Source organism: Anolis sagrei, chromosome 3 (assembly GCF_037176765.1).
Source record: "Anolis sagrei isolate rAnoSag1 chromosome 3, rAnoSag1.mat, whole genome shotgun sequence".
Taxonomy (NCBI): Eukaryota; Metazoa; Chordata; class Lepidosauria; order Squamata; family Dactyloidae; genus Anolis; species Anolis sagrei.
The window spans coordinates 19,956,101-19,971,205 of NC_090023.1; the positions used below are offsets into that span (position 1 = coordinate 19,956,101).

The 15,105-nt window shown below is 43.7% G+C and overlaps 1 protein-coding gene across 3 annotated transcripts in view; it reads left to right on the plus strand.

Annotated features, from left to right (window-relative positions):
• AMOTL1 (angiomotin like 1) overlaps nt 1-15,099 on the plus strand; it is a 118,925-nt gene extending 103,826 nt beyond the window's left edge. For all 3 annotated transcript variants that reach the window (XM_060771093.2, XM_060771094.2, XM_060771092.2), the window contains 5 exons: nt 880-1,070; nt 3,302-3,430; nt 4,273-4,502; nt 7,350-7,625; nt 9,329-15,099. In XM_060771093.2, coding sequence (XP_060627076.2) covers nt 880-1,070; nt 3,302-3,430; nt 4,273-4,502; nt 7,350-7,625; nt 9,329-9,435 — 933 coding nt within the window. In that variant the 3' untranslated portion in view covers nt 9,436-15,099. The remainder of the gene's footprint in view (nt 1-879; nt 1,071-3,301; nt 3,431-4,272; nt 4,503-7,349; nt 7,626-9,328) is intronic.
• Nucleotides 15,100-15,105: the final 6 nt, after the last annotated feature.

Below are 15,105 nucleotides of genomic sequence, written 5' to 3' on the forward strand. Positions count from 1 at the left end.
AAAAGTATCACCAGAAAACACACTCTGAATCCATGGTTCATTGTAAGTTTAGAAACTGTGGCTTGTTGTGATACTTAAACCTGTAATGACAGCGTATCCATGGCTTCCTATTTCAGCTGCCTACTTTGGAAACAGCTTCAGAGTTGAGAAGGGCGGGATATAAGTGTGGCAAATAAATAAATAAATGGGCAAGGGAAAAACAAACCAGAAATGGGAACACAAGCAATGGTTTGTTTGCTTGTCTCTGTGGAATCCATGGCTTCCAAACAAACCGTAGTTTCTGGAAAGTGAGATGCTTGGGCTGGGTGGATCTCACATCTGGTCCAGCAAGTCTCTTCTTATGTTTAGAACAGTGGTTCCCAACTTTTTATAAACCAAGGACCACTTGATGAGGGACTACATTTGGTACTAATGTTGGAGAGTAATCAGGAACCACTTTCCAACATTAGTACCAAAAGGGTTACAAATCGGTTTTTGGTCAACTTTAGATTTGGTTTGGTTATTTGGGGTGCTGACTCAGAAAATTGTATTGGATAGACCACATCAGCTCTAGTTTCTGATACAGAACATATGCCATCTAGTAGTCGTCATCTCCTCGCCCACAGAAAACCATATTTCATAATCTGGAGCTGATGTGGTAGAAGTAATATTTCGTGGGTAGTCAGCCTCTCCCCTCCCGACATGCTCATTGTCTCGGCACTATAAGAAGGTTTCGCGAGACCAGTCGCTCTCATTGCCACATGGTTTTGAGGCAACATTGTAGTAATGGTGGTGCCGTGGACCATATTTTCATTCTTGTGGTCCATGGATGACAGGTTAGGAACCCCTGATTTAGAATGAATCTTTTAAACTGAATTTCCATTTCCATTTCCACTCCAGAGGCAAGGGAACTACCAGGCCGCCCCTTTGCCAGAGTATAATGTGCCCGCATTAATGGAGTTAGTGCGGGAGAAGGAGGAGAGGATTTTGGCTCTGGAAGCTGACATGACTAAATGGGAGCAGAAGTACCTGGAGGAGAGTGCCATCCGACACTTCGCCATGAATGCTGCAGCCACTACTGCAACAGAAAAGTAAGGCATGGCTAAGCAACGTGATTGATTGCATGTTTCTATTTGTCCATGAGATGAAAAAAGGAAGACAAGATATAAAATCTAACACAATCTATCACAAACTCTAGGTAAGCTGTTGTCTTCGTGTAGCATTATGGATTAGTAAGACGCAATATGATTTTGCTCCAGACACATAGTCCTTTTGCTGTTGTCTTCACACAAGCCATGATAATACTCGGAAGCCTCTATCTACAATTTCCAATTTTTGCTATATTCTACGAATGCTTAACAGTTTCACAGCAAACTAGGATCTTAATCTACAATGCGAAATTGGTTTAAGACCCTGATTTGTTCTTAAGCTGATAACTGTTGATTTCTAGTTTGCATGAAATGGAAAACTGGTTCATGAGAGACCTTCCGGTCTGATTACTCATGCTGTGGAGGAGAGGTGGGAGCCGTGCGTATTGGTGAAAGATCTGTTTGTCCCTTAACTTGTTAAGCTACATTATAATCTCCAAAATCAGATCTTTTTGTTCCACAATATTCTCTCCAGGGAGGAATGAGGTGAGTCATCCTCTGCAATGAACAACCAGAGGCTCTGCTTTGGAAGACTTGGAAATTTAACACATACTATAGTTACACAATTCTTGATCTTGATCATAACTACAGTATGACCTCAGTATCCATGTGGACATTCAAAACCACAAATAATGCAAACTATTACTATAGAATTGTACTGTTCCTTTAGGTTTCTGATGAGATGCAGATCTGAGAAAGAGTGACTCTGAAGGAGTGTTCACTATTAAGTCTTCCACCAGTCACCTCAAATCTCACAACTTCATAGATTCAGAATCATAGAATTGGAAGAGACCTCATGGGCCATCCAGTCCAACCCCCTGTCAAGAAGCAGGAAAATTGCATTCAAAGCACCCCCAACAGATGGCCATCCAGCCTTGTCTGGTAATCCTAGGCCAAGCAATCCAAAGCATGCATTCTAAGCACCTGTTGTATTTAGCAGTATTATTATACCAACAGTCCAAAGGACAACAGAAGCTTTCGGCCACCCTAAGCTTCACAACTTGTAATCCATCACTTTGCATCAGAGGAAGAAGATTCATGGAATCATAGAGTTGGAAGAGACCTCATGGGCCATCCAGTCTAACCCCCCTGTCAAGAAGCAGGAAAATTGCATTCAAAGCACCCCCAACAGATGGCCATTCAGCCTCTGTTTAAAAGCCTCCAAAGAAAGAGCCTCCACCATACTTTGGGGCAGATAGTTCCACTGCTGAACAGCTCTCACAGTTAGGAAGTTCTTCCTCCTTTCCTGTAGTTTAAAGCCATTGCTCCACATCCTAGTCTCCAAGGCAGCAGGAAACAAGCTTGCTCGCTCCTCCCTATGACTTCCCTCACATATTTATACATAACCATCATATTGCCTCTCAGCCTTCTCTTCTGCAGGCTAAACATGCCCAGCTCTTTAGACCACTCCTCCTAGGGCTTGTTCTCCAGACCCTTGATCATGTTAGTTGCCTTCCTCTGGATACATTCCATTTTGTCAACATCTCCCTTCCATTGCGGTGCCCAGAATTGGACCCAGTGTGATTCCAGGTGTGGTCTGACCAAAGCAGAATAGAGGGGTAGCATGACTTCCCAGGATCTAGACACTAGACCCCTATTTATGCACACCAAAATCCTATTGGCTTTTTAAGCTGCCATATGACATTGTTGGCTCATGTTTAACTTGTTGTCCACGAGGACAACAATGTTTTCAGAGTCCACCAAATGTATGCAAACTCATGAAAATTCCCCTCTTTGGCCCACAGGCACCTCAGAACCATGTACCACCTCCAAATAACTCCATCTTCCTTTGTAGTCCCTCTCAAAATGGTGATGTGAGATGACAGGACTTCATTTCCTCTTGCAATTTTGAGAGGGACTACTGAGGTATCTGGGCTTGCTGTGTGTGGACCATGCAACTTGCATCCATTTGAGTTGACAATTGGCTCCTGGCCACTGTATAATGACCCATAAAAAGACACTGTTTGGGAAGAACCATACCTGAGTGGTAGAAACATGTGCCTTGTTCACAGAAGATATAACATCCAATCTTTGGTATATCTAGTAGACCATCCTGAGCAAGATGGACAACCAAACCAACCATAAGGGGATGTCTTATATTTGTTTCTCAGATCAAATGGGAGGAAATGGATGGGTGTATGTGTGTGTGAAAGAGATTTTTCTTTTGTTGCCAGGGAGGCCCTAGCCACGAATCACTCAAGGAACGGCAGCTATAGCGAGAGCTCCCTGGATGTTGTCCGTTTGTGGCAAGAAGAAGAAGAGATTTTGCAAGCCAATAGGAGGTGTCAGGACATGGAGTACACGTAAGAAACAACTTGTAGAAGGCCTACTTTGGGGTTTATTTTTATGCATTACTACAATGCAACCCTAGGGGTATGAAAGTTGTTCACCTCTTATTAACACAGAAGCCTTATTCAGTCATGTATTGCCTCAGAAAATGAATGGCATAATTATGGCATAATGCCCTTAATGGCTCCACTCTATCATTGCATCCCCATTGGCTCTGACTTCCTCCCACTAAGTAAGTCAGTAAATAAGAAATTCATGGTTTGGAAGAAGAAAGGCTTAAAAACCATGAAAATGAACAAAATCTGGCTACCAGTACTAAAAAAAACCCCTCTAAAATCATAACAGTAAATAAAGAACAACAATCAAAAGCAGAAGAACTCCAGACAAGAAACAATCAGGGCCAACCAATCACATCCCAACATAGGATTCTCCCAGGCAATAAGAAACCAGACCTTGAAAACAGTTAGGCCATTAAATGCTAATCAAGGTGGCCAATTGCTACATTCACACCTACCCAACAGATAAGAGTTCTTTCTCCTACTCGAGACATTCCACAGATATATAAACCCAATTTTCTTAGTTTCCAACAGACCTCACAACCTCTGAGGATGCCTGCCAGAGATGCAGGCAAAACGACAGGAGAGAATGCTTCTGGAACATTTTCATATAGCCTGGAAAACACACAACAACCCAATGATTCCGGCCATGAAAGCCTTTGACAATACATAGTTCCAACGCTTTTTGAAAATTGGTGCTTTTAATATTACTAGACAGTATTTTATCTTTTAGGGACCAGATCATGCCTTTTCATGTTGTGTCTCACCTCTGGAATCTTCTGGCCTATTTTTTGTCATAGGATAAAGAATCTGCACGCAAAAATCATTGAGAAAGATGCCATGATCAAGGTCCTTCAACAGAGGTCCAGGAGGGATCCTGGCAAAACGGATGCCGCAAGTTTGCGCCCTGCTCGGTCGGTTCCATCAATCGCCGCAGCAACAACAGGGACCCATTCTCGACAAACTTCTCTCACCAGTAACCAAATGGCTGAGGAGAAGAAAGAGGAGAAAACCTGGAAAGGGAGCATAGGTGAGTTCATTAGAGCAAACCCAGCCCTTGCATTCTCAGTGTTATCACATGTTGGGTTTAGGCCTGTCGGTTTCGTTTCGTTAATTCGTTAATTCGTATTAAAATCGTTATTTTTTGCATATCCGAAGCGATATCAAAACATATTTTTAAACCCGGAAGGGTTTAAAAATATCGAAGCAGCAGCCCCATGTATTTTACGAGCTGAAGCTCCGCTCGTTAATGGCATGGAGGCTGCTGCTGAGCGCGCCATCCGGCTCTGGCTCCTCCTCTTCCTCCGGAGCCCATTGGATGGCGCGTGCGCGCTCACAAGCGGCCTCCGCGCGCCATCCGGCTCTGGCTCCTGCGCCCCCCTCCTCCTCCTCCTCCTCCTCCTCCTCTTCCTCCCAGCTGGGAGGAAGAGGAGGAGGAGGAGGAGGAGGAGGAGGGGGGCGCAGGAGCCGGAGCCCATTGGATGGCGCGCGCGCGCTCACAAGCGGCCTCCGCGCGCCATCCGGCTCTGGCTCCTGCGCCCCCCTCCTCCTCCTCCTCCTCCTCCTCTTCCTCCCAGCTGGGAGGAAGAGGAGGAGGAGGAGGAGGAGGAGGGGGGCGCAGGAGCCGGAGCCCATTGGATGGCGCGCGCGCGCTCACAAGCGGCCTCCGCGCGCCATCCGGCTCTGGCTCCTGCGCCCCCCTCCTCCTCCTCCTCCTCCTCCTCTTCCTCCCAGCTGGGAGGAAGAGGAGGAGGAGGAGGAGGAGGAGGGGGGTGCAGGAGCCGGAGCCCATTGGATGGCGCGCGCGCGCGCTCACAAGCGGCCTCCGCGCGCCATCCGGCTCTGGCTCCTGCGCCCCCCTCCTCCTCCTCCTCCTCCTCCTCTTCCTCCCAGCTGGGAGGAAGAGGAGGAGGAGGAGGAGGAGGGGGGCGCAGGAGCCGGAGCCCATTGGATGGCGCGCGCGCGCGCTCACAAGCGGCCTCCGCGCGCCATCCGGCTCTGGCTCCTGCGCCCCCCTCCTCCTCCTCCTCCTCCTCCTCTTCCTCCCAGCTGGGAGGAAGAGGAGGAGGAGGAGGAGGAGGAGGGGGGCGCAGGAGCCGGAGCCCATTGGATGGCGCGCGCGCGCGCTCACAAGCGGCCTCCGCGCGCCATCCGGCTCTGGCTCCTGCGCCCCCCTCCTCCTCCTCCTCCTCCTCCTCTTCCTCCCAGCTGGGAGGAAGAGGAGGAGGAGGAGGAGGAGGAGGAGGGGGGCGCAGGAGCCGGAGCCCATTGGATGGCGCGCGCGGGCTCACAAGCGGCCTCCGCGCGCCATCCGGCTCTGGCTCCTCCTCTTCCTCCGGAGCCCATTGGATGGCGCGCGGCGCGCTCACAAGCGGCCTCTGCGCGCCATCCGGCTCTGGCTCCTGCGTGACTTTTCAGGGCTGTATGACCATGTTCCAGAAGCATTCTCTCCTGACATTTTGCCCACATCTATGGCAGGCATCCTCAGAGGTCTGTTGGAAACTAGGCAAATGGTGAGTTATATATCTATGGAATAATATCTATGGAATGTCCAGGGTGGGAGAAAGCCATTCAATGCTAATCAAGGTGACCATTACTGCAACATTCACACTTAGCCTGTTTGATCAAGAAAATTTTTTTTTCTAAAATGTTTTGTAAATAATAACGAAAATTCGTAAATAACAAAAAAAATTTTTGGAAAGTTTTGTAAATATTTTTAATATTGAAACAAAAAAACACCCCAATTAAGAATCGAATTTAGAAACAAATTTTTTCTTGATCAAACAGGCCTAGGGTTTGTTTGGAGAGTGAAGATGTTACTGTTTCACAATTCAAATTAACATTTAACATATTTTTATGCTCCCTTGCATAATATTGAGTCATTGGTCCATCCAGCAGAGCTTTGTTGTCAACTTTGGATGAACAGAGGCTTTCTATGGAGTTTTTCTTAGCTCTGCTTGAAAACCTTAGGTCTTTCTTGGTTGTGAATAGTTTTCCATCCAAGCACTGCTCTGGATTAACCCTTCCTCATGTTCTGGTGGAATTTCCTTTCCTGTAGTTTGAAGCCATTGCTCCCCATCCTAGTCTCCAGGGCAGCAGAAAACAAGCTTGCTCCCTCTTCTCTATGACTTCCCTCACCATGGCCCTCATCATGTCTCCTCAGCCTTCTCTTCTGCAGGCTCAACATGCCCAGATCTTTAAACCACTCCTCATAGGGCTTGTTGTCCAGACCCTTGATCATTTTAGCCACTCTCCTCCAGACACATTCTAGCTTGTCAACATCTCCCTTCAATTGTGGTGCCCAGAATTGGACATAGTATTCCAAGGCAGAATAGAGGGGTAGCATGACTTCCCTGGATCTTGGCACTATACTTCTATTTATGCAGGCCAAAATTCCATTGTCAGAGCTAATAATCACCTTGAGAAAATTAACAACTATACTTACCTCTCAATACACTGGCAAACTGAAAAATTCTGTTTGGGTCAACCAGCTGATATCATCCAAGTTCCATTCTTCACTCAAATCCATCTTTTTGTGCAAAGTCAATTGTTGATTTGTGAACAGTGACAGCTTCACCAGATATCAAAAATCAGGCATTTCCTTCTATTGCAATGCTCAGAATTGGACACAGTATTCCAGGTGTGATCTGACCAAAGCAGAATAGAGGGGTAGCATGACTTCCCTGGATCTAGACACTATACTCCTATTTTTGTAGGCCAGGAGTATAGTGTCTAAATCCAGGGAAGTCATGCTTGTTATAAGACACTCTGTTTTTCATTTAATTACTTTTAATTTTTGGAAACTAGCAAAAATGTAGTGAACCTGGCTTTACTGAAAAGCATTTCCCGCTGTGTTTTCTCCTCCTCTTCCTTCCAGGATTGCTCTTGGGGAAGGACCCCAGTGACCACTTGCCTGCACCATCGCTGCCTCCCCCTCCACTGCCTTCTTTGCTGTCCTCCACATCCTCTTGGCCAGTGACCATCTGCCATACAAAAATGGGCAGCAAAGACAGCAGCACCCAGACAGACAAGGGCTCTGAACTTTTCTGGCCAAGCACAGCTTCTTTTCCAGGTCGGGGGAAATTGAGTAGTACTCCAGGAGGCAGTCCAGCACTGAGGCACGCTGGAAGCAAAGGCACCGGAGAGAGACTTGGTAAGCCATTCCATCTTGACCAGGCTCTGAAAATGGAGGGAAGGGGACGGGGAGAACGAGTAGAAGCATGTGTGATGGATTCAGAAAAGCAGGGAGAATATCCATTATAAAAAGATATAAGAATCATTATTTGGGTTCCTGTGCTGCTGCAACACAATACTCTGCCAGGGCATCCTGCCCATAATACCTGACTCCAGTTGGTTGAGTGGTAGATACTCGTTTTGAACTGGGACAAGCTACCTAGCAAACGTTTCTTTGCTGTCTCATCCAAAAGTGGACAGTAACGCTATTCAAAATAGTGTTGTTTTGGCCATTTTATGTAAAGTATATCATTTTTCTATGCTATTGTAAATAATGAGGCTTGAATATCCATGTATTTTGATATCCCTGTGGGGCACAGGAACTATACCAAGAGTGCGTTGTTGACACAAGTTCAATGGTTCTTGTATTGTCGAAGGCTTTCATGGCCGGAATCACTGGGTAGTGGTAGATTTTTTTGGGCTATATGGCCATGTTCTAGAGGCATTCTCTCCTGATGTTTCGCCTGAATCGATGGCATGGGACAAATAACTCTTGTCTGTTGGAGACAGACCTAGCTTACACCTAGCTCCAACAGACAAGAGTTCTTTGTCCCACCCAGGTCATTCCACAGATATATAAACCAAATTTCCTAGTTCCAACAGACTTCACAACCTCTGAGGATGCTTGCCATAGATGCAGGCGAAATGTCAGGAAAGAATGCCTCTAGAACATGGCCATATAGCTAAAAAAAACCCTACAACAACTCAACGGTTCTTTCTACCATTTTTTTAAATTGAAAGCTGCTGAAGAATTGGCTTCATTGTTCCTCAGCTAGTTGTTAATTTATCTGCTCAAAATATCCTCATCAGCACCTGCTTTTCACCTCTGAGCTCATGAGGAAGAATAGTGCATAGTACACATATATATTCTCTATCGATGAAAAGTCCCATAAGGGTATCTAAACCTAATGTAAACACTGTACTGATGTGGATGGTTTTCTGTACTGGTCACTGACCATAAAAAAAGATTTGACTGATTTTCCCTTATGAGTGGGTAAATAGCATGGGATTGTGTAGGTGTACACACACATGCACACGTGCACAATCTCAGGATGCAGGAGGGGTAGGGAGGTATGGATGCTTGAAGGTTATAGTATTTGAGATACAGTATTGTGGTGTGGGCTGGTATATCAAGGCATTTTTTTGGCCAAGTTGCTTCCTATCATCCAATTAACCGACTTCAGACAGTTGTTTCTGCTTCAACAAGCGGCTCTTATCTTTATTTACATTTCATTCATTGCAATAACACTTACTCGTTAGCACAGTCACGATGCAAGAAAGAAGAGACAGAACAATGGCATCTGCTGTATTTATACCACACTGTTATCAGCTCATTAATTCAGTATCCAGTTTCCTAGTTTATTGCAACATTTTCCATGTCTGTTCTATCCATGCTTCATAATGTTCCAAAGATTAACTCTTTCACAGCTAGCAGCATGGACATTTTAAACTTGTTCAGTACATATTGACTGATAGGAGGGGTCCATCATGAGTTACTACACTGGATACCGAAAACCCTATGATGCCACTGTAAACAAATCACAATTGAGAGAATGGCTAGTGTATCTGTTTGTAGGTCTCCAATCAAGATTCATTCTTGGCTTTTCCTCCTTTTCTCCACAGAGAATGCACCTAGTCATGGGAAGCTCCCTGAGAACAAAGGCAGGGTAAGCAGTCTCCTTCACAAGCCTGAATTTCCAGATCCGGACATGATGGAAGTCCTTATTTGAAGCTATGGACACCTTTTCTGCTTTCTGTGCAAGTGCGCACAAACCTCAAGACGGGGTGCTGTTGCTGGTTTTTCTTGTTGCTGTGCAAAACGTAGAACTTTCTGGAGAAGAACATGAAGTTGGAACAAGGAAATTTAAGTGTAGAAGGAAAGCCTAGGTGAATTTGACTTTTGGAGACAAAGAGGAAGGATATGAGATGTCGAAAATGAACGTTTGGGATGTTTGCTCTGTACAATCAACCAAGTTTTAATCGATGGGATGTAGTGGATTTGACGAAGTGATGGCAACAAAACATAGGAATGAAACTGCATTTTTGTTGGGAAGGCAATATTTTGGAAAGGTGCAATGAGCGCACCAAATACTCTTCTGCAATTATCCATATAGTAGCATCACTTGTTGGTTAACAAGAGCTGCTACATTCTCCATGTGAAACCTGTTGTACTGCATATATATATCTGGAACAAGGGAGCAGGACTTCCAGATACAGAGTTTTAGAAACGATCCCGCTACCTTTTTCCTGCCTACTTTTTGTGGTCTTTTTGCTATCCTATGATGCTTCTCAGTCCTGGAGGCATACATATATCTGCCATTGTGGGGGGAAAGGCTTTGGGAAATATATAACACATCCTTTCTATAGATTTCTGACACTCTGCGTCTGTATTTTGTATTTATTAGGCCAGAACAATATCCTTAGTGCTGTTGGCAACACAGAAACAGCATGGACCTTGTGAAGGGCGGCTTGATGCCCTCCAGATGAACTGGACTACAAATCTTATCTTTTCCAGTCAGTGCTAATAAAGGCTGATTGGGCAGGAGAAGGATGAAAGTTGTAGTTCAACTCACCCAGAAGGCAATAAGTAAGAGGAAGTTGGTTTGGAATCAATTATCCAGATACTAAATATATTATAGCTGTGGTTGATTAGACACTCTTCCAGAAGGGTAGGCATTCTTTTTTAGAGAAAGCAAGAAACCAACCAGCTGAACAGAGTCTTGAAGCCTAATTCATGAACTTTGATAAGCTGGAGATGGTTTCTATCTGGAGGCACGTCTAGAAAGTCTCTGTAGGACCGTCCTCTCCTCCACAATCTTGTCTCCATCTTGTCCTGTTGTCCACTTGCCTGTAATGCGGCTTCTACCTCTGTGAAGTGACCAATGCTACTGACTCTGCCAGCCTCCTTTTGTGCCTGACCTGGCTTTATTTTTACCCTGAATGTAAACACTTATTTGCAACGAGGAAAAGACCAGCTTAGGTTAGAATCCTACTCTATCGCATGCTTTCTATATGCAGAGGATTTTTTAACATAATAATAATAATAATAATAATAATAATAATAATAATAATAATCTTTATTTATACCCCGCCACCATCTCCCCGAGGGGGACTCGGGGTGGCTAACATGAGGCCAAGCCCAAAAATACAATACAGCAAAATAACATACAAAATATAGACAACAAAATTACATCAGAATAAAAAACATAAAATAGCAAAATAAAGTAACCCAAAATTGTATTCAAACATTTTTTTGAAGCAAATCCCCTCTTCTCATCCTTTTTAAAACCTTTCATATAATTGATGATATCGAAACTAGTCTTTAATACCCAGTTCATCTTTCCCCCTCAGTGCCCATTGGCCATTGAACTCCATATGTTTTGATATCGTCCTTACAGGTGGGTCTCCCAATGGCTTCTATTGGCCTCAGCCACAGGGGTGTTTGTGGTTCCATCCCTAACTTGTATTTGTTCCAAACATCTATTAGGCTTCCTCTAATTATATGTTTATCAAACGCCTTATTTAATCTCTCTCCTTCATACCAAAGGTATGCATGCCATCCATATCTGATTCCATATCCTAAATTAAGTAGATCTGTATTCTGGAATTGTAGCCAATCTCTGAGCCAGCTCATGCAGGTGGCTTCATAGTAGGTTTTTAAATCTGGTAAACGTAGCGTCCCGTCCCCCCATTTTTTCCCTGCCCAAATGAAATTCATGAGATCCCTCTTCCACAAATTAAAGATTTTGGTCTCTTTAATGATAGGTATGTTTTGAAATAAGAGAAGATTTTGGGGAATAACATCATCTTAATTATTACGATCCTGCCCAGCCATGTTAATGGTGGCTTCTGCCAATTACTCAAATTTCCTTTGATCTCCAACTACATCTTCCCATAATTATTTTGAAACAAGTCAATGTTTTGGCTCGTGATCATTATCTCCAGATATTTTATCTTCGAGACTACCTTACAGTTAGCCGTCTCTTCTAGTTTCCTAATAATTTTGATATCTATATTTTTTGTAATAAATCTGGATTTGTCTTTATTTATTTTGAAAAGCGAAATCTCTCCTTACAATTTGATTACCTCTAATAATTTTGGAAGGCTCTGTGTTGGGTTAGATAGAATACAAACCATGTCGTCCGCATACGTTCTGGTTTTGATTTCCTGGCCTCTTACTTCGAACCCTTCAATTTCAGTGACCTCTCTAATTCTTATGCCCAGAATTTCCAATCCCAGAATGAATAGTAATGGCGAAAGTTGTATTCCAACATGAAACCAACATCCACCTGCATGTTGACTTGGGGAAGGACCCCAGTGACCACTTGCCTGCACCATCGCTGCCTCCCCCTCCACTGCCTTCTTTGCTGTCCTCTACATCCTCTTGGCCAGTGACCATCTGCCATACAAAAATATGGTAGTGATCACCAAACTTTGGTCTTCAAGATATTAGGGACTTCAGATTGGCCAACGGTTAGGAATTCTGGGGGTCCAAAACATCTGGAGTTTGGGAAGTTACTTCTCTATGGGTGCAGAAAACTTTCATATTAAGAACAGAGCTTGATTTCCCTTTTCATATGGTCTTGCCAGTCCCAGTCATTCTCATTTATTGCCATTTCCCTGGGCCCTAATGTCAGCTATTTATATGCAGTCATGACACATGTCCTTGATTCATATGTTAAAAGGTCAAAAATGTGATAGCTGAGCTATTTCCCCTCCAAGATCAGATTAAGCTGTAGACATGCACTAGTTCTTAGAGTATTTTTAATAGTTTGGCAGACAGATTACTTCCTGTAATTCAGATACAATTCAACTTTGTTCCTCCAGGTGTTTTGGACTTCATCTCCCCAAATTCCTAGACTCCTGGGGCTTCTGGAAGCTGGAGTTTTGGGGAGATGAAATTTACAACATCTGGAAGACCAAAGCTGGAGACTCAGGGCATGCAACCTTTATTTTTATCTCTGGCTAAATAGACAATATATCTCTTTGCAGCCACATAAAAACCTGTTGTATCCTTTGCCAGAGGTAAAAATGTGTTGAGTCCATGCCACAAAAGGTACTCACAAAGAATGGTTATCTTCTCCAGGCTTCATGTGTTCCATGTTATTTGTGTCATCGGTGAGATTCCAAGGCTCCATTTGTCATGTTATTTTGGATACAGATAAGGTGTTTATTATTTTCTTCTCAAGGTAACTTATACATTTGAACTGACTTAAAGTGCATTTATTTTTACTGCATATTCTCTATAAAGAATTCGCTTTAGAGACACTTTTTTTTCTACCAGTTTGAAAAACGAACACAAAAGACAAATAACAGGAGTTATGTGCATTGCAAGTATTTTAAGCATTGGCTTTCAGTATTGTGGATATTATATTAAACGATTAGACGGCTTAATGATGCTTTTATCATTAAAAAAAGTACACCTTTTGATTCATCTGCTAGTTACGTGTATTGGTATATTACTGATAGACTTGTTCTTGCTAGTAAGGATATTTTTGTACACCACCAAATTAATGGTACCCTTTGTGGAACTGTAAGTAGAATCTATTGTTGAAGGCTTTCATGGCCAGAATCACTGGGTTGCTGTGAGTTTTCTGGGCTGTATGGCCATATTCCAGAAGCATTATCTCCTGACGTTTCATCCACATCTATGACAGGCATCCTCAGAGGTTCATGGGTCTGTTGGAAACTAAGCAAGCGGGGTTTTATATATCTGTGGAATGTCTAGGGTGGGAGAAAAAACTCTTGTCTCTTTGAGGCAAGTGTGAATGTTGCAATTGGCCACCATGTTTGGCATTTAATGGCCTTGCAGCTTCAAAGCCTGGTTGATTGCTGACTGGGGGAATCCTTTGTTTGGAGGTGTTAGCTGGCCCTTATTGCTTCTTGTCTGGAATTCCCCTGTTTTCTGTGTGTTGCTCTTTATTTACAGCTAGAGGAGTTTCACACATAATAATAGTCCCTATAATGTCTTGGGGGAAGGTAATGAGAGTATATTGACCATCTCTTTTGCACTAAAAATAATGACCTGAAACACCATATTCAATTCTATTATATTTTCATATCTTTGAGAGGACATGTACAGATTTATTTGGAGGTATAGTTGGGACCACCGCTTGGCTACTTTCTCCCTTCTCCAGTTCTGAGAGGAGCTACTTCACAATATCTTCTTGGCAATACACTGGCAACAATGAACAGGCTCTTTGTGGTGCTTTCTTTCTTTCCTCCATTGACCTTCTACACCTTCTCCCCCTTTTCTTTCCTTCCTTCCTTCCTTCCTTCCTTCCTTCCTTCCTTCCTTCCTTCCTTCCTTCCTTTCTTTCCTACCTTCCTACCTACCTACCTACCTACCTACCTACCTACCTACCTACACATGTCACCTTTCTATCCCAATGATATTACAGAGAGCTGCCTCACTTAACAACCAACGCAGTGATATCACAAATGGTTACTTCACCTAGCAATAGCTAACCTTTCTATCCCAGTGACATCACAGAGGGCCACTTCACCTAGCAACGGCCAATCCAGTGACATCACAGAGGGTCACTTCACCTAGCAAACAGCCTTTGTGGAACAAACAGACAAATGTACATACATACATTGATTTTATATATATGGAGAGAAGATTTGTAAACATAAATCGATAGCCATGGCATTGGATTCTGCCCCAGCCACTCTCATAGCAACCCACATGTAAATTTGCACCAAGGATTTCATACGACTGCAGAAGGTGACTTGCTACACCTCTTCCATGCACACAAACAGCAAGCAGCTTACACATTCATAGCCAAAAGGATCAAGATGGGAAATCTGTGTTTGTCTTGTGCGCAAAGGTTTACACAAAGTTTGGTCTTCATCTGTGCTCCTCCCATGAACAGGTGCTGGTCCTTGACATGTTTCCAGGAAAGACAGGCATACTGAAATTGTACTCAATGGACAAGTGCCAGTTTCTGCCTCGCTGGGAAACAATAATTGCCGGTCTCCATAGCTTTAGATAGTTCCAAGTTAGAGCAGAGTTTATGTAAAATACTGCTATTAATAAAAGTAGTGGCTTAACTGCAGCAAAAATGTTTTCTGGTCTGCCCAGCACCTTTGATGTGTATGCTGTGTTGTGGTGTTATGTGACACGTGTGTTGTGCTGTTGGGTTCCAGGTAAACCATTTGTAAGATAGTGTTTCCCTATCCTACCGTTGGCCGCCTGTTGTACAGAATGACTGGTGCAGAAAGCTGTACAGTTGGAATGCATTAGTAGATAGATATTTGGGGAAATAAAGAGTGTAACACCCCTCACAGCAAATACTGATAACCTTGGCCAGCCAAAGATTTCCCCATTTTCTGCTGCTTAAATTTGTGCCTTAATATTGTATATAATAAATGTGTTCAATGTTCCCTCCCAATGCTTC